Genomic DNA, 17,865 nt, shown 5'->3' on the forward strand with positions numbered 1-17,865 from the left:
CTCTCTCTCTCTCCTCTCTCTCTCTCTCTCTCTCTCTCTCTCTCTCTCTCTCTCTCTCTCTCTCTCTCTCTTTCTCCCTCTCTCTCTCTCTGTGGGAGGGGGTGCTGAAGATGAAATGTAAGTACTTAATAGAGAAATGGGAATTAGGTCATTAAATGATATTGTAGGTTTTCTTTTGTAAAACTGGATTTTTAAGTTCAAGTTTTTGGACCCCCTCCAAATGTGGCTTTTCTTTTTGCAAATGCATTTCCTGTTTTGCCTTCAGTGCAGCCCATCATTCTGGAAAGGGCAGATTGGAAATCAGTCCTGACGAGGCAGGGCTGGGCACAGGCTAATATTGTCTTGTGCTCCTTCCAGGTGCAATGTGATCTTGGGCATCTCCCTTCCCGGCCAGCACTCTGCCTTCTCTGTCCATCATGGTGTTTGGTGAGTTTTTCCATCGCCCTGGACAAGATGAGGAACTTGTCAACTTGAACGTGGGGGGCTTTAAGCAGTCTGTGGACCAGAGCACACTCCTACGCTTCCCTCACACAAGACTGGGGAAGCTGCTGACCTGCCACTCTGAAGAAGCCATCCTGGAGCTGTGTGATGACTACAGCGTGGCAGATAAAGAGTACTATTTCGATCGGAACCCCTCCCTGTTCAGATACGTCTTGAACTTTTACTACACGGGGAAGCTGCACGTCATGGAGGAACTGTGCGTGTTCTCCTTCTGCCAGGAGATCGAGTACTGGGGTATCAACGAGCTCTTCATCGACTCCTGCTGCAGCAGCCGATACCAGGAGCGCAAGGAGGAGAGCCACGAGAAGGACTGGGACCAGAAAAGCAATGATGTGAGCACGGACTCCTCCTTCGAAGAATCCTCCCTGTTTGAGAAAGAGCTGGAGAAGTTTGACGAGCTGAGGTTTGGTCAGCTCCGGAAGAAAATCTGGATTCGGATGGAAAACCCAGCTTATTGCCTGTCGGCCAAGCTCATCGCTATCTCCTCCTTGAGCGTGGTGCTGGCCTCCATCGTGGCCATGTGTGTGCACAGCATGTCAGAATTCCAGAATGAGGATGGAGAAGTGGATGACCCTGTGCTGGAAGGCGTGGAGATCGCATGCATCGCGTGGTTCACTGGCGAGCTGGCCATCCGGCTGGTTGCTGCCCCTTCTCAAAAGAAGTTCTGGAAAAACCCTCTGAACATCATCGACTTTGTCTCCATCATTCCCTTCTATGCCACTTTGGCTGTGGACACCAAGGAAGAGGAGAGTGAGGACATTGAGAATATGGGCAAGGTGGTCCAGATCCTTCGGCTCATGAGGATTTTCCGAATTCTGAAGCTAGCCCGGCACTCTGTAGGGCTTCGGTCTCTGGGGGCCACACTGAGGCACAGTTACCATGAAGTGGGGTTACTGCTTCTCTTCCTCTCGGTGGGCATTTCCATCTTCTCCGTGCTTATCTACTCTGTGGAGAAAGATGAACTTGCATCCAGTCTCACCAGTATCCCTATCTGCTGGTGGTGGGCCACTATCAGCATGACCACTGTGGGCTATGGAGACACCCATCCAGTCACCTTAGCCGGGAAGATCATTGCAAGCACATGTATTATCTGCGGCATCTTGGTGGTGGCCCTTCCAATCACCATCATCTTCAACAAGTTTTCCAAGTACTACCAGAAGCAGAAGGACATGGATGTGGACCAGGGCAGTGAGGACCCACCGGAGAAGTGCCATGAGCTACCTTACTTTAACATTAGGGATGTTTATGCACAGCAAGTACATGCCTTCATTACCAGTCTGTCTTCCATTGGCATCGTGGTCAGCGAGCCTGACTCCACGGATGCTTCTAGCATTGAAGACAATGAGGATGTTTACAATACCGCATCCCTGGAGAACTCGACCACAAAATGAGCAGGAGCATTGGCACCGATATCTCGTGTCCCTTCCTGACATTAGGTTAACATAGCTTTATAAACCTTAATGGGTTTGTTCAAATAAATCATTTAATTCTCAGGGTGTACCTTTTAGCCATAGTTGGACATTCATTGCTGAATTCTGAAATGATAGAATTACCTTTATTTTTCTCAGTGAGGTCAATTAAATGCCTTGTTCTGAACTTTATTTTTTACAAGAGAGAGTTGTAATATGGTGTTTTGGGGAAAAGTAAATGATACTGGGAAGGATTTATTGCTACGGCTTACGCATCATCCTGTATTTGTCATTCACTCACATTGAGCTAACTATACATTACTGATGATAGAGCAGAGGCCCAGCTGACTGAAGACGACATGCATGTGAGATCTACAACATGAGACAATGCATGTAAGTCCATGTTCATGTTTCAGACATGGGAATTAGGAGCCCAATAAACTTCTAATTCAGTATGGAGAATGCCTTGATTGTATGTTTTTATGTCAAGTACATATATCCTGTTATCCCATAATGGGCTTGGAAGGTCTTAGGGTTTCTATTACTGTGAAGAGACACCAATGTCCACGGTTGTCTTACAAAGGAACACATTTAATTGGGGGATGGCTTACAGTTCGGAGATTTAGTCCATTATCGTCATGGGGAGAAGCGTGGCAGCACACAGGCGGACATGGTGCTGGAGAAGCAGCTGAGAGTTCTACATCTTGATCTGCAGGCAGCAGAAGGAGACTGAGTCACACTGGCAAGACTTCAGCTTCTTTGACCTTAAAGCCCACCCAGTAGCCCACTTCCTCCAACAAAGCCACACCTACTCCAGCAAGGTCACACCTCCTAGTAGTGCTCCTCCCTATGAGGAGCCTGTGGGGCCATTTTCATTCAAACAATCACAGCAGGGAAAGGCTCCCATCACAATATCAAGAATTTTTTCGTTGCAACTGAGGTGATAGCTCAGTTGGTAATGTGTTCTCATCGGGACCTGAGTTCTATCCTCAGAACCCACAGTTAAAAATAAAAAGTCAGGCATGGTGTTGCATGCATGTAATTACAGAGTGGGGTTCATTGGCTGGCCAGCTTCGCTTGCTTGGTGACTCTCAGATCAGTGAAAGACCCTGTCTCAAAAGACAGATAGCATTGAAGATGATACCCCAGATTGTCCTCTGACTTTTACATACATATGCACACATGTGCACACCCCGACACACACTTGCATATGTGCTTTATTTTGAATATGCCCAGTGATCTGCTAGTTCTTTGTTCCTTATACCTATGATTGGCAGATAGAAGAGCACATCAATAATAAAATCGCTCTGCCTCATGTAAAATAGTTAAGATGACTAAGCATGTAGATGTTTGAGATATATAAATGAATGGTATACTTTTCCTAGGTGTATTTCCAGCGCAGTTTGAATCTTAACAATGCTTTGCACTTCTAGGATAAAACTTGAAAATTAAATGGGTGGGTAAGCCCACCCACTCGGCAGCAGAGAGTCACGTGTGAGTGGTGGAAAGGAGTAATACACAGACAGACAGATGTGGATCGTCAGACAGATGTGGATCGTTATGGGGAGGAGCAGGTGCCGCGTCGCTAGGGCAGGGGTGCCCACAACCATCAGATGAGCCAGAATTTTCAAACTGCCACAGACAGGGGGAATGGCTGCTCTTACACAGAAACCACACTGCAAAAGGAGACATACTGATTATTGCCTGAGCCAACAGCACAGTTCCATCCCACATATGGAGAGCGTAGCCTCAGACTCCATTTTGGAGACACAGCAAGAAGCTAACCGGTGCTGGCAGGCTGGCTGCCATTTCGGTCCCTGAGCTCTTTCGAATGGGGAGGCCGCAGGGATTTTGTGTGCAGCGTTTTATGTGTGGAGATGAAAGCTTATCTATAGGCTGTCAGTGCCTATAGAATGCCTCATTCTTCTTATTATGCCTGTGACGTCTGAGATAGACACGAAGAAATAGTTTGTTTCTCAGCTTGATGTTTATTACATGAGTGTGTCATCAAAATTCTACTCATTTGGAAAACCCTTTTCAACCCAAATGCCTACTTGATGTTGTCATAAATGCAGTTTTATAGCATAAAAATAGGAGTTGGGATCCTGTTTTATTAAAGATTTTCTAACTAGTAGTGAAGTAACTGAAGCCTGTTTATATGGCCATTAGCGTAGTGATAGCAGGAGCAACATCAGGGGCAAAAGCAGGGGACTTAAGTGAATATTTTGCTGATATAATTTCATTTATCTTCTTGCAATCTCCCTAGCACCTAGAGTTTATTTTCACCTTCATTTGAAGATGCAGAAGCCGAGGTTGGCTTGGTAAGTACACCGCTGAGCTTTGAACCCAGGGAGGCAAATTCCAAAGCTGGCCTCTGAACCGCCCTCAGGGGAGTCGGTTTGAGGTAACCACAGAACAGGCACAGAGCAGTAAGTACACTCAGAGTTTGATTTTTCCCTGTGCCTGAGTCAGAGGGGCATCCTGGACCGTGTGTGTCTTTCCTTTCCTCACCCAGAAACCAGACAGTTATTTACAGGTGTTTCTAGAATAACCGTGAAGCTGGAACAGGCTCTGAGGGACACTGAGTAGAAGCGGCGGTGAAAAAAAACTAGCTCTCCAGCAATTTGAGTAGGTTTCAACTGGCGGAACAGGCGGTGTGTGTGTGTGTGTGTGTGTGTGTGTGTGTGTGTGTGTGTGTGTGTGTGTTCTGAGTCAGTACTAAGTAGAACTGCTCATGTCTGTGCTCCGGGGAGTCCTGCAGTGATTACCCTGTGCCTGAGTGTCTGTCTGCTGTGGCTCCTCTCTGGTCTTCGCTACAGCTCCTCGGTACCTGGGCACTCCATCCATGTTCCCTCGCTCCTCACAGATCTCTCTGTTCCTAGAGAGAGAGAGACATAGGCCCATCCTCTCTGAAAGGGTGGACTTGGTGGGTAAACTCCCATTTCACAGGGTGACCAAAGGCATGAACTGGCAGCAAAGGAAACCAGACAAACTCCATAATGTTTCTGTGACGATGACCCCTGAGGTTTATTTGAGCCGGCTGCTTCAGAGAGTGTTTATTACCTTACAACTTACTTAAATTTCTCTCTCTCGCTCTCCCTTCATTCCTTTTTTGTTCCTTCTCTGTGAACTCTTTTTCTTTCTGCTTCAGTTGACTTGTTTTATCATCAACACTAGGGATTTGGATGGCCATGAATGCAGCTAAAGGACTGATCTCCCCAGTCCTTCACCTTAGGGACAGAAAAAAAAGGTCAGGAGGATGAGAGGAGGAAAAGGGGAGGTGACAGTTTCCTGGAGGAGTTTGATACACCTGAGCTGTTTGGGGGTCTCTGTTCTGAGCTTGGCTGAGTTCAACTGGCGATTAAACCTTCACTGGTGCTGCAAAGGTCCGTTGTAGATTGCCTCCCAGGTCTCTGTTCTGTCGGAGACTGCCTCCTGCTGCATACACAGCATGCTAAGCTCTGCCTGTTTCCTCTTTCTCTACTTTTGCTCAACACCCAATTTTAGTGACAGCGTCTTTTACCTTGAGGTGTTCCTACCTCCTACCCCTTTTTGTCTGGTGGAGGATCAACTGTGCAGTTACAGGCAGGACTTTGATTTCGCTGTCTTCTCATTTTGATTGTTTTTGTTTTGTCAGAACTATTTGGTCTCTCAGATGTTTATGTATACATCCGGTACTCCATCTTGTGTTAATTTCATATTTAACTCAACAGTTTTGGGGGAGCGTTTGCTGTTGTCCCCATCTGGAGGGTCATAGACTGCTATTCATTGCCTTGGGGCTTGGAGATTTCTGTTGTGTTTTGTGAGGGTTGACTCATAGCACTGTTTAGAAATGTTTGCCGACATTGAGATAAGGGTGAATTGTGCCATATGGAATTGTCAATATCTATTATTTCTGATATAGGATAACAGCAGTTTCAATATGGTTAAATTTAGTGTTGTGATCTTGCCTTCTGCTTGGAAAAACATGATTCTTAAGTTCTCAGACAAATGTGTGTGTGTGTGTGTGTGTGTGTGTGTGTGTGTGTGTGTGTGTGTGTGCGCACGCGTGCGTGCTAGCATATTGAGAAGTGGGCATGGAGACCCTGGGGTTTCCTCTCAACTCCATGGCTTGTAGCTGTATGGTCAGGAAGTGAGGAACAAACGGAGCTGGAGGCAAGAGGGTGATTGCTAGGATCCTTTGTGCGCCCCAAACTTGATAATTTATGTTATCTCCAAGTTGGCTACATTCTTTCCAACTTTGTTCCCATTATAAATTTGCATAATAAGAACTGGTTTTAATCTGCCAACTAATTTTTCTCTTGTTCTCGGTCAGTGGAGTCCTAGCCATTGAGGTCTGACTTCTGTTGCTGGGGCCTTGGGAGTTGGCTACCTTAAAGCTTCGGTTGTCAAAGAGAGGCATTTGCAAAGGGTTATCCGTCTCTCTGTGTCTGGTGGCAAGACTGAAGGCTCCTGTAGCTCCGGTAGCCGGGTGGGTGAAAGGTTTCTTGAGAAACCATGGGTGCATGACTTCGATTTGTTCTCACAGCACTGGTGGCTGTTAACCTTGGTCATTTGCAGCATCTGTTAACTTTGTCCTTCCCAGGCAGGGTGCCACAGTATTTAGGGGAATAAGAGAGAGGAGGGGTGAGCTGGGAGAAAAAAGGTCTTAGATGGTTAAGCAATGCTTAAGGTCATGGACTTGACAACTTGGGGCAGTTTGGAGGGGCTTTCAGAGGTCATATCACTCTTAATTTTACAGTGAGGAAGAGGAATGAATTGCTGAAGGTCATGTAGCAACATGAAGACCAAATCCATCGTCACAGCTCTGGTTCCTGCCTTTTCCCTCCCTTTCCTATTTAACACACACACACACACACACACACTATATATATGTATATATATATATATATATATATATATATTTTACTCTTTGAGAGACTGCCACCCAGCTCCAAATAAATAAACAGAGACTTAGTCTTACTTATGAATGCCTAACCTTAGCTTGGCTTGTTTCTAGCCAGCTTTTCTTAAATTATCCCCTTTACCTTTTGCCTCTGGGCTTTTACCTTTCTCTATTCTATATACCTTTCTTTCCTTATTACTGTGGATGGTGGTGTGACTGGGTGACCGGCCTCTGAGATCCTCTTCTCCTTCTTCTTTCACTCCTTCCCCTCCTTCTTTCTCTTCCTATTTATTCTCTCTACATGCCTATTTCTCTCTCCTGACTGTTCTGATCTTTATTAGACCAATCAGGTGTTTTAGACAGGCAAAGCAACACAGCTTTACTTGGTGATATTTTGTTTGTGATCTAACAAATTAAGCTTGCCTGAAGATCAGAATGCAAAGCTAGCCACACAAGTCAGCCATACAGGCCAGGCAGTGGTGGTACAAACTTTAATCCCAGCAGCCACACTAGTTAGCCATAGAAGCTGGGCAGTGGTGGTGCACACCTTTAATCCCAGCACTAGAGAGGAATATAAGGTGGGTGGAGAGAGGAGTGCAGTGTATTCAGAGGACAGGATGGCCCCTGCCTTTGTAGGTAAGAACTCTCTAGTGGTTGTTTACTTTTGCTTTTCTGATCTTCAGATTGAACCCCAATATCTCTCTCTGGGTTTTTATTCATGTTACATCCTTACAGAGTTAAACAAATGTAACAAAAGAAGTAATCGCATCTTTGTATCATTAAGCAAATATTTTACAGCATAAGCAAATGTAACACGTCTTAAGCTAACATTCCAACACACACACACACACACACACACACACAAATATGGTGTAAATGTATGTGTGCATGCGTGTGTGTGTGTGTGTGTGTGTGTGTGTGTGTGTGGACATCACGTCCAGTATCTTTTATTATTTTTTCAAAAAGGAGGGAGAAAGTATTAATTTCCCCCAGTTTTATAAACATCCAAGTGAAGTCAGTATTTCAGTTGAGAGCCTCACAACTCTCCCAAGCCTGTGTGTTTTCTATTATAGCTATAACAAGTTACTACTTCCTTGGTGATTTGAAGCAATGGAAATTTGTCTTCTGAGTCTGAACTTGAGATGTAGGAACTAAAATTAAGGTGGCACCAGAGCTGGTTCTGCTGCAGGCTTTAGGAAGACAATTTGCTTCTTGCCTCTTCCAGCCTCCAATAGCTGTGGGCATCTTGGGCTTGCTGCCATGTCATACTAGTCTGTTTCTCTGGGGATCTGACACCTTCACACCCCTGCACATAAAATGAATTTAAATAAACTGTTAAAAAGAAAGAAGACAAACAGTTATACATTGGACTTTAGTGCATCAGTGAAAACAAATAAGCAACATATTATCAGTAGATAGAACATTTGGTTTCTGAAACATGGGTAGCATTTGAACACAGCTTTCCTCCCAAGTGCATTCTGCCAGCCACCAGCATGAAAGTGCAGTGTATTGAGAAGTTCATGGTACTGTAAAGCCAGGTGTACAAAAGCACACACAGAGCTGTTTCTCCAGTAGAGCAATTAGCTGATGAAACGGTGCCTGATCTGCAGCGGGCAAACAGGATCTATTCCCATTGGAGTGGGAACATGTGCTCCGGTATTTATAAACGGAGAAAGAAGTTTGTCAGCATGTGTGGTGCACACATTCATCGCTGAGAGTCGGTGAGAAATAACCTCCTCGTCTCTGAAGAGCTAATGATGGATTCATATGTTCCGTCAGCAACTCTGTTGTTGCTGGGGAGTCTCTCTATAGATGACAGTTCCATCATTCTTAGTCTTGGGCTAGGCAGAATGCAAGACCCGGGGTTGAATGCTTGCCCCATCCTTCTTTGGACCAGCTTGGCTGATTCTAGAGGCAAAGTATCCTGTTGCAAGAAACATGGCATAACAGAGAAAAGGACCCACGGGAGCCCGAGTGTTCAGAATCCTCATCTTTATCCTTTCTACTGCCTGGTACCTGGAACCTTGAGAGACAGTACAGGCATGGTGTCACCTCATGGCTGGGGTCTGTATGATTTCTGCACCCTTCCCAGGTTCTCAAGGGAGTTGGCTTTGGTAGAAATGAGCTCGTGATTGCTCATACCCTTGGTCTCTGGGCCAGTTTCACAGTTCTGCACCCCATAGAAGAGAATCATAAACTCTCCGCAAGGTTCACAGAATAAAGTCAAGCTCTCATTACGGGCCCCTTACTGTATCCATCATACTGTATGATCCGGAGTCTGATTTCAGCTTTGCCTTCTGTCCACTATCTGCCCTTGGGTGTGGCAAATCATCTGTTTCTCACTACAGTTCCCACTCATTTCCTCAGCCTACAGCCTACTTGTGACCCCATTTTAGATCACTGTCTCTGGGAATCCACCCCAAGGAGTCTCTTGTGTCAACTCAAGCACCCCAACTGGCAGGAGTTGAGCTCAGTCCACTGCAGCCCAGTAGGAAGGGCCTGAGCATCTTCTTTGTTCAACAGAAATGCGATATAGGCTACTATATGCTCTCTGCTGCTCTGTGACCATGCTCTGACAATAGTGAAAAGGAAACAGTTCCTGGGGATGAGAAACTACTAATATGATAGAGTGGTTAGCAGGCTGTTGTGTATGAGTCAAAGAGAAAAACAGCACAGGCCTTGGAAGTCGGCTGGTTCAGAGCCAGGTTTTCCCACTCTCTTGATGGATAGCTAAGATTTGGTTATGTAATTTCTCTGATGCCTCCCTTTTCTCAACCTTAGGAAAGGGGTTATCCAGGTCCAGTTCACAAGGTTAAGGTAATTCATGTTACAAGTAGTTAGTGAGCACTTCTTATGTTTGAACATGAAATACCTACTGATAGCTAAAGACTTGACCGGGACTGATTGGCAGAGGCAATCTCTGTCGGGGAATATTCTTTTTAAGGTGTGTTGCTTTTGTTTACCTCTGTGAAGTTGTGTGACTGTGACTGTCTAAAACACCTGATAGTCTAATAAAGAACTGAATGGCCAATATCCCTGAGGCAGCAGAGAGTATAGGCAGGGCTGGAAGGCAGAGAGTTAAAGAGAAGGAGAAATCTGGGGGGAGGAGGAGGAGGAAGAGAAGGAGGAGGAGGAGCAAGATGGAGCAAGGAGAGGAGGGCATCAGTTGCCAGCCACCCAGGCAGCCACGGAGTAAGAGTGTAAATAAGATATACAGAAGTAAGAGAAGGAAAAAGTCCAGAGACAAAAGGTAGTCGGGTTAATTTTAAAAAAGCAGGCGAGAAAAAAAGCCAAGCTAAGGATGGGTGTTTACAGTGAAGAATAAGCCTCCATGTGTGATGTATTTGGGAGCTGGGAGGCACATCCCTCAAAAGCCTAAAGAGTAAAGAGTGAAAAACAACAACATCTCTGAAGATATTCATGTGTTGGTCCATTGATATGTTCACAGTTGAATGGATTGTTGGGAGGCCTTGGAAACTGTCGGAGGTAGGAGCTACTTGGGGGATGTAGGTCATGCCCTTGAAGAGTGTATGTTGTCTGTGTTCTTTCTCTCTTCCTGCCTCCTTCCCTCCCTCTCCCCACTCTCCCCGCACCAGCTCTCCTGACTGCTACATGGTGAGTGGCTCAGTTTCACCAAATGGTCCCCAGTATGGTGCTCTGCCTCATCAAGGTCTAATCTAATAGTACCAAGCGACTGTCTTGTGAAGTCTCTGAAATCAGCCAAAATCATCTTCCCTCGGGGTATTTTGTCTAGGTGAGAGAAAGCTAACAGACAGTGTTGAACTCATGCTTTCTCTCTGATTTTATTAATTACTAATATGCTTACAGCTAAGGTGTCATTACATAGGCTGAACTTAAACCCCTGATATCTGATGGTAAATCTGATAAATATTTTAGGGATATTTAGGGATTTTTGATTTTTTAATAGTGTTCCACACATGGAATGGCAGCTGTACTACAATAATATTATTATATGCATATCTGATTTTAAGTACTTTAATTATATTAACAGAGGGATGCCCACTATCTCCACTCTTAGTTAATATAGCCTTTAAAGTCTTAGCTAGAGTAATAAGCCAAGGAAAACAAATGTAAAGGGTTCAAACAGGAGAGAAAGATGTTACATTATTCCTATTTGCAGAAGACTTGGTCCTATATTTAAAAAACCATGAAGACTAACTGGACCTGGAGACAAGAGGGGTTATGAGCGGTCATGTGGAGGCTGGGAACCAAGCCTGGAGCCTTTGCAGGTGCTCTTAGCGGCATAGCATCTCTCCAGACTTCTCATTTCTTAAAGGCATCATCTCCTAATAGTGTTAAACAGGAAACCAAACCTTTAACATAGGCCTGGGGTGGGGAGGAGTGGTCTTGAGCCAAACTATAGCACTCAGTATTTCTCAGAGCTAGATCCCTCACTTCATTCATTCATTCATTCATTCATTCTGTACTGACCATGTGCCTGGTGACTGGACAAAGTCTTTCAGGTCTCGAATAATAGTTGCATCTTGTTTGGTACTAGCTAATTCTTCCCTTCAGCACTTCCATTACACATTTACTTATCCCTTTTTCTGCTGCTGATGTCCCCTCTTTCTTTTGCTGGTAAATTCAAATCAACTATTAAAATGTCCATCTTGTCTACCCGTACCACTTTTGCTTTCCTGTGCTAAGCCAGGCTTTCCAAGGATGGTAAGCAGTGACATCCTTCCCGTCCTCTCTGCATGTTCCCTTCTAGTCCTCATGGCTGAGCCTCACTTCTGTCACTCTCCCAGAGCTGACATTACTAGTTTTCTTTCAAGACAGGGGTTCTCTGTGTAGATTTAGAGTCTGTCCTGGCACTCACTCCGTAGACCAGGCTGGCCAAGGCTGGCCTTGAACTCACGGAGATTTGCCCCTTTCTGCCTCCCAAGTGCTGGGATTAAAGGCATGCGCACCCCCACCCCACCCCCTGCCCAGCTAGAGCTGCCCTTTCTGAAGTCTCACCAGTGAACACATCTGTACCCATACTCTCAGATACCTTGGATAACAATCATATTCTTCTCTCTTTATAATCGTCGGGCCATTCTTTTGCGTTTGTGTGTGTATGCACTTGCACATGTGTGTAGGAACCTAGACATGTCTGTGCATGTGCTTGTGGATAGCAGGAGACAGTTTCAGGTGTTATTATTCTGTTACAATCTCCTTTATGTTTTGAGATAGAATCTCTTTATAAAATTTAATTGAAGTTTTTTCATTTATTTTATATACCGACCACAGTTTTCCCTCCCTCCTCTCTTCCTGGTCCCCCTTCTTCTCCCCCTCTTCATCCACTCCTCCTCTGTCTCCATTCAGAAAGGGGCAGGCCACCCATGGGCTTGAACCAAGCATGGGACATCAAGTTGAGATAGGACCTAGTTCCTCTCCCTGGAGACAGAATCTCTTATTAGCCTGATTCAACTAGATTCGCTGGCTAGCCAATCCCTGGGAGCTATCTCTCTCTATCTCCTAGTGCTAGGATTATAGTACATAGTCCCAGGCCCAGCTTTTGACATAGGCCCTTGGGCTCACAGTCAGGTCTTCATGTTTACACAGAAGCATCTAATGACTGGCTCACCTCCCCAGTGCTATCCATTCTTTCTAAGCTTTGATGGCCGTTCGTGTTCTGCACGATGCTTCACTGCGGTCTCTTCCAGCTCCCATCTGCGGGCTGGTCTTGTTTGCTTGCTCAGCTTTCTTTATACAATTGCATCCTCTCACATGACTGTAGCAGCCGTTGATATTCCAGACCTTCCTTCTCTTCTTTCTGTATTTCTTACTTCGTACGCTAGTGAGCAGGATAACGGAGTCAAGCAACAGAGCAAAGTCCCAGCCTCTGCTCTTGTGTACTCTTTTTTTTGTTGTTGTTGTTGTTTTGGTTTTTATGAGACAGGGTTTCTCTGTATTGTTTTGGAGGCTGTCGGTCCAGCCTGGCCTCGAACTCACAGAGATCCGCCTGCCTCTGCCTCCCGAGTGCTGGGATTAAAGGCGTGCGCCACCACCGCCCAGCTCTTGTGTACTCTTCCATGGGGAAGACTGTAATCAAGGAACCGTAAATATAAATGAAGCTGTTCGTATATGACCAATGTTGGCATGAGAACATGCAGGAACAGCTCCCACAGGAAGTGAGGTACCAACCAAGATTGAACGAAGAGTGGGTTGAGAGGTAGTTAAAGGCAGTTAAAGGAGGATGCTCTTGGCAGAGGCAACAGCATAGACAGAGGGCCTGGGCAGGAGGAGCCCGTTCATTGATGAGTCCGACTAGGGTGGCTGCCGGTAACAGGAACGAGTGAAGCTGAGAGGAGGCCAGGCAAACTGGACACGGCCTGGCGGGTTAGCAAGCGTTCTGGTCCTTATCATGGGAGCGCTCAGGAAGTCACATGACTTTTAATTTCACCTTCAAATGTGGAGAACAGAGAAAGGTAGAGATCAGTTGGGATGGTGCTTTAGCAGAGCAGTCACCAAGAACAGAGACTGGAGGTCACTTGGGTGTCTGTCAGTCTGGGGAGTGCTTTGCCTTCTCAAACTCAGGCTTCAGCCATGGAAAAACTCCATTCCTCAGAATAAGGGACTTCACAGAATTCCCGAGGATATAAGGCTGTTTCTCTGGTTATTCCTCTATCAGCAGTGACACACAAGTCAGACTGAATGAGCCAGTGGCTAAAGCCAGACACTAACCTGCCTCAGATCTATGTCCAGAAGGGATCAGAAGAGCCCCCTCCCTGCCACCAGGAAAAGCACCAGTTCTTGGAGAATACTGAATATCCATGCCCTCTTTGACGCTTACAAGATGAGTAGCTGTCCCATTTGCATTCAGACTATGATACCACTGGCTCATACCACTGGGGAATCACAGGAATTCTGGGTTATATGAGATCGCTTTTAACTTCAAGCCTAGGGGCTATACACACACACGATGAGTGCATGCATTTATAATCATTAAACTCTGCAACTGCAATGTGCAGTGGAGTCAGTATCTGGTTGTTAAGTCTAGCTCTCATTTTCCCAGTGGGACCCTCTCTCCCCTGGTTCTGTGGATAAGCGAAGAGTTCAGCATCTTCATTTTGCTTTTGTTGCTTTGATAAAGTACCCTGATGCAAAGCAACTAAGGAGAGACAGAGTGTATTTCACCTCACTATTCTAGGCTATGGCCCACCACAGCAGGGAAGTCAAAGCTTCAGGAATTGAGAACAGCAATTCATGTTGTATCCATAGCCGCGAGCAGAGAGGGAAATGAACACATGCACTTCTGCCTGCTGCTCGGTTTGCCTCTCTGTTTGTATACAATTCCGGACTTAAATCCCTGAGTAAGTTACTGCCCCTTCAAGGCTCGCTCCTGCCACATCAGTTGGCTTCATCAAAACATGCTCTTCACCCGTAAAGCCACACCTGCCCACAGCCCAACTTGATCTAAACGATTCTTCATTGACGCCCTTCCAATGTTATTCTAGATTGTGTCAAGTTGACAAAGTGAACCATTACCCTTCTTGGTACAGTTTGGTTGAATTAATATGTAATTTATTTTAGGAAACCTTGCAAAAATATGCAGGACATAATGGACTCAGAGCACACTGGGGGAAACCCTAAATCTAAGGAAGAATTTGGTGGGCACTGCTTAGATGTGACACACAGAGAAGGGATGACATTAGGAGATCATTTACAAGCACAGTGGGAAATGGATAGACACCTTTGCTTCCAAACATGGGAAAAGAGAGGGAGCTATTCAATAAAGAAGATTTCAGGGGAGTCTTTCCCTGTGTCCTGTGGAGTAATTCTGCTTCGAGTTTACTAAGTTTCTGCATTGTTGTTTGAGGTCCTGATTTTGCAGTTAGATTACTTCCATGTATTATAAGGAGGGAGAAGCAGAAGCGTGGGATGAGGAAGCCCAGATGCCCTGCTTTCCAAACCTATGCTGATGTCTGGATTGTTTCTTTACTCTGTCTCTGGGTGGATCTTAGGGTTGGCACCGAGCTTCGTAGGATTGCCGGGTATGAGTGGAACATCAGCAGAGCAATTTTAAATAAACACATCCATCAGCCCTTTCTGGGCCCAAGATAAAATTATAAGCTGTCAGAAATGGAAAGCCTGGCAGAATCATTTAGCATTTCACAGATTAGGAACCTGAGATATACTGAGGAGCTATCATATGGCATCATGCCATTCCTGAGGAAAAAGCAAGAACTTGATATTCTTAATTTTCAGGACAGGGGGCTCTTCCTTTTAGAGCGTCTCCCTGGTTCTGCACACATTCTTACATCTTGGAACCTTAGTGGACATGAATAAGAAACACCCTGTATCTGTTGTGATTCTTTTGGTTGTAAGCAACAACAACAACAAGTTTTCAACTGACAAAAGTTTTGAGAGGAAGTCATTAGGAAATGGTGTGGGCAACACACAGATGAGGGTGCCGAACCCTGAGCTGTGGGTGAATAGGAACATATTATGGTCTGAGAGGCTTATGTGAGGATTGCCCACAGCTGTTGGAGTTTTGTGATCCATAGTATTCACAGGCTCTTTAAAAATAGTTTTCTTGCTCTTACTAAAAATCTTCACTTATCAGCATGCTAAAGAATCTAAAACACTATAATGGGGTTGGGGACATGAGTCAGTAGGTAAAGTGCTTGTTAACACCGATTTGGAACTGAGTTCTAATCCCTGGAAGTTAGGAGCAATAACATGTATCAGTAACTCCAGTGCTCTTTGGGAAATACAGGTAGTGGAGAAAGAAGAATCTTCAGAAACTCACAGGGCATCTAGCCTGTCCCAAGCAATAGCAGCAAACAACAAAAAAGATCCTGTCTCAAACAAGGTGAAGTCAAGGATTGTCACACACATGTGTGTGCAGGTTTGGGGTTTCATACATAAAACACACACACACACACACACACACACACACACACGATGTGAAAAATCATTACAATGATTCTTATCAATTAAAAAAAGTCAGGACTTTGATGAGTAAAAAGTAATTTTGCCACCCTGTGGATTAAAATTATTATTCATATCGGGGGTGGTGGTAGTGGTAGTGCATGCCTTTAATCCCAGTACTCAGGAGGCAGAGGCAGGCAGCCAGCCTGGTCTACAGAATGAGTTCCAGGACAGCCAGGGATATTCAAAGAAACTCTGTCTTGAAAAACCAATATATACATTGGTTTATAGACATAATATTTGTGTCTTACTAAAATTCCTGTGTTGGAACCCTGACTCACAATATCGTGGTCTTTTGGAGGCTGTCAGGGCTTGTGGGGGTTAGGAGAGTAGGATCTTCATGATAGAATTAGTGTCTCTGTAAGAAGAGATAGAGAACTTTGCATCTCTCTGTTGTAGGAGGACACATAAAGTGGCCATCTGATTCCACCCACACCTTGATCTTGGACCACTCCCTAAAACCATGACGGATAATGTTTGAAATGAACCACACTAAAGAGTCACTTGCTGTTTTCACAACTGTTGATTTGCAAACCCCCCGAAGACAAGGATATTAGGGTGTCTCAGCATGTGTGCCCTGGGGACTTGCCAATACTGGGACCTGAACTCCACTCATTTCTGTTCACTCAGTAGAGCCAGTTTGCAAGTAGAGAGTGGCTAGCTTTCTATTCTTACTTTGGTTGGCTTGGTTAATATTTGTGACTGAGAATTCCATGAGCCTATGTGGGTGGTAAAGAGGGATCAGGGAAGGTTTTGGGGTGATGAATATCTACAGAATCCCTGTACCTATCTCTCACTGTAAAGACTTGCATCTTTCTTTGATGCTACCATGATTCTGTTTCCAGAGACTGGCCCATGTGGAGCTCCTCAGAATTAATTAACGCTTTGCAGAGGTAAATGGAGGTGTTATTTCACCCAGTTTTTCCTTTATTAAACTTCAAAGGCCTATTACTATGCTTCTGGTTGTAAAACACACCTCCTTCATTCTGTCTTTCTGAGCAGTCAGCGTCAGGAACTTTGGCCAACTTTCACCTGCTATTTGATTTCATATATCCTAAACACTACTATAAAGAAAGGGCCCACACCAGTAGAGAAGCAGAGAAGAGTTGAGCATCTAGATCCAGGGTGAATTCAGGAGTTCCTGTGTTTGCTCTGCATAACGTTGGCTATGGACAGCCCTCTGGGTACTTTCCTTGCTTCTTCTAGAGGGATATCTGTGCATCAGACTTGCATAATTGCTTGCCTAGATTCTATTGCCACTCCCCATCAATATTTACTTTGAGAGGCGTGACTCCCCTTCTGGTGTCTATCTCCAGCCGCCATTTTAAGCTATTTGTTTGCTTTCAGGCCTGACTGAAGTGTTTTTTTCCTTCCCCCATTAAAGAAAGCAATTTCAAGTTTGAAGTATTTATTAATTATAGAATTCTTCCATTCAGACCAGACAAATCTCCGTAGGATGTGACTGGTAGATTAGAAGGTCACTTTAGAAAAACCTTACATCTGTGTGTGTTTGGGAAAGCAAGGGTATCTTGAAGAGTTTTGAGATATACTTGCTTTCTTTCTTCAGGTTTTATAGACAGTCACCTCCTTCGATTTGATAATACCTTTGGAGTTTTGGCTAGGAGTACAAAGAGAATCTTAAGATCATTTTGTTTTCTGTTAATGCCCAGCAATTTATAAAGGTATGTTCCTATGTAGTTTCATCATTGTTTTGGGAAGACAAAACAAGGGAGTTATTAGACTTTTATTATTTTTCCAGCCCGATGCAATGTCAGATTGCTTTATTTTGAAGATTGTAGTTCAATCATGACCAAGTTATCATATCTCTGTGTTGATTCTTTCCGTCTGTTATTCTTGGCTCATTAACAATGAGAATCTCTTGTTATTGGAGGATTGACTGAGTAACAAACTTGGATTAAATAAGACAGAGAAAAGCACAGCTAGGAGATGGAGAAAAAAAACCAAATTTTTGTTTGGCGTTGGAATTTAGGGACAAATTTTCATGTAGGCCCCAGGCTGGCCTCAGGCTTGCAATGTAGTCAAGGCTAGCCTTGAACTCTGAATCCTTCTGTATCCACCTTCCATGTGCTGAGGTTATAGATGCATACTTCTGGTTTGTTCTGCTTCTGG

At 44.7% G+C, this 17,865-nt stretch overlaps 1 protein-coding gene across 4 annotated transcripts in view; it reads left to right on the forward strand.

The window, feature by feature from the left end:
* Positions 1-2,369, forward strand: part of Kcns3 (potassium voltage-gated channel modifier subfamily S member 3) — a 44,740-nt gene extending 42,371 nt beyond the window's left edge. For all 4 annotated transcript variants that reach the window (XM_013119825.3, XM_040730907.1, XM_005079058.4 and 1 more), the window contains one exon: positions 358-2,369. In XM_013119825.3, coding sequence (XP_012975279.1) covers positions 417-1,892 — 1,476 coding nt within the window. In that variant the 5' untranslated portion in view covers positions 358-416 and the 3' untranslated portion in view covers positions 1,893-2,369. The remainder of the gene's footprint in view (positions 1-357) is intronic.
* The last annotated feature ends 15,496 nt before the right edge of the window (positions 2,370-17,865 follow it).

Source organism: Mesocricetus auratus, unplaced genomic scaffold (genome assembly GCF_017639785.1).
Source record: "Mesocricetus auratus isolate SY011 unplaced genomic scaffold, BCM_Maur_2.0 Super-Scaffold_100024, whole genome shotgun sequence".
NCBI lineage: Eukaryota > Metazoa > Chordata > Mammalia > Rodentia > Cricetidae > Mesocricetus > Mesocricetus auratus.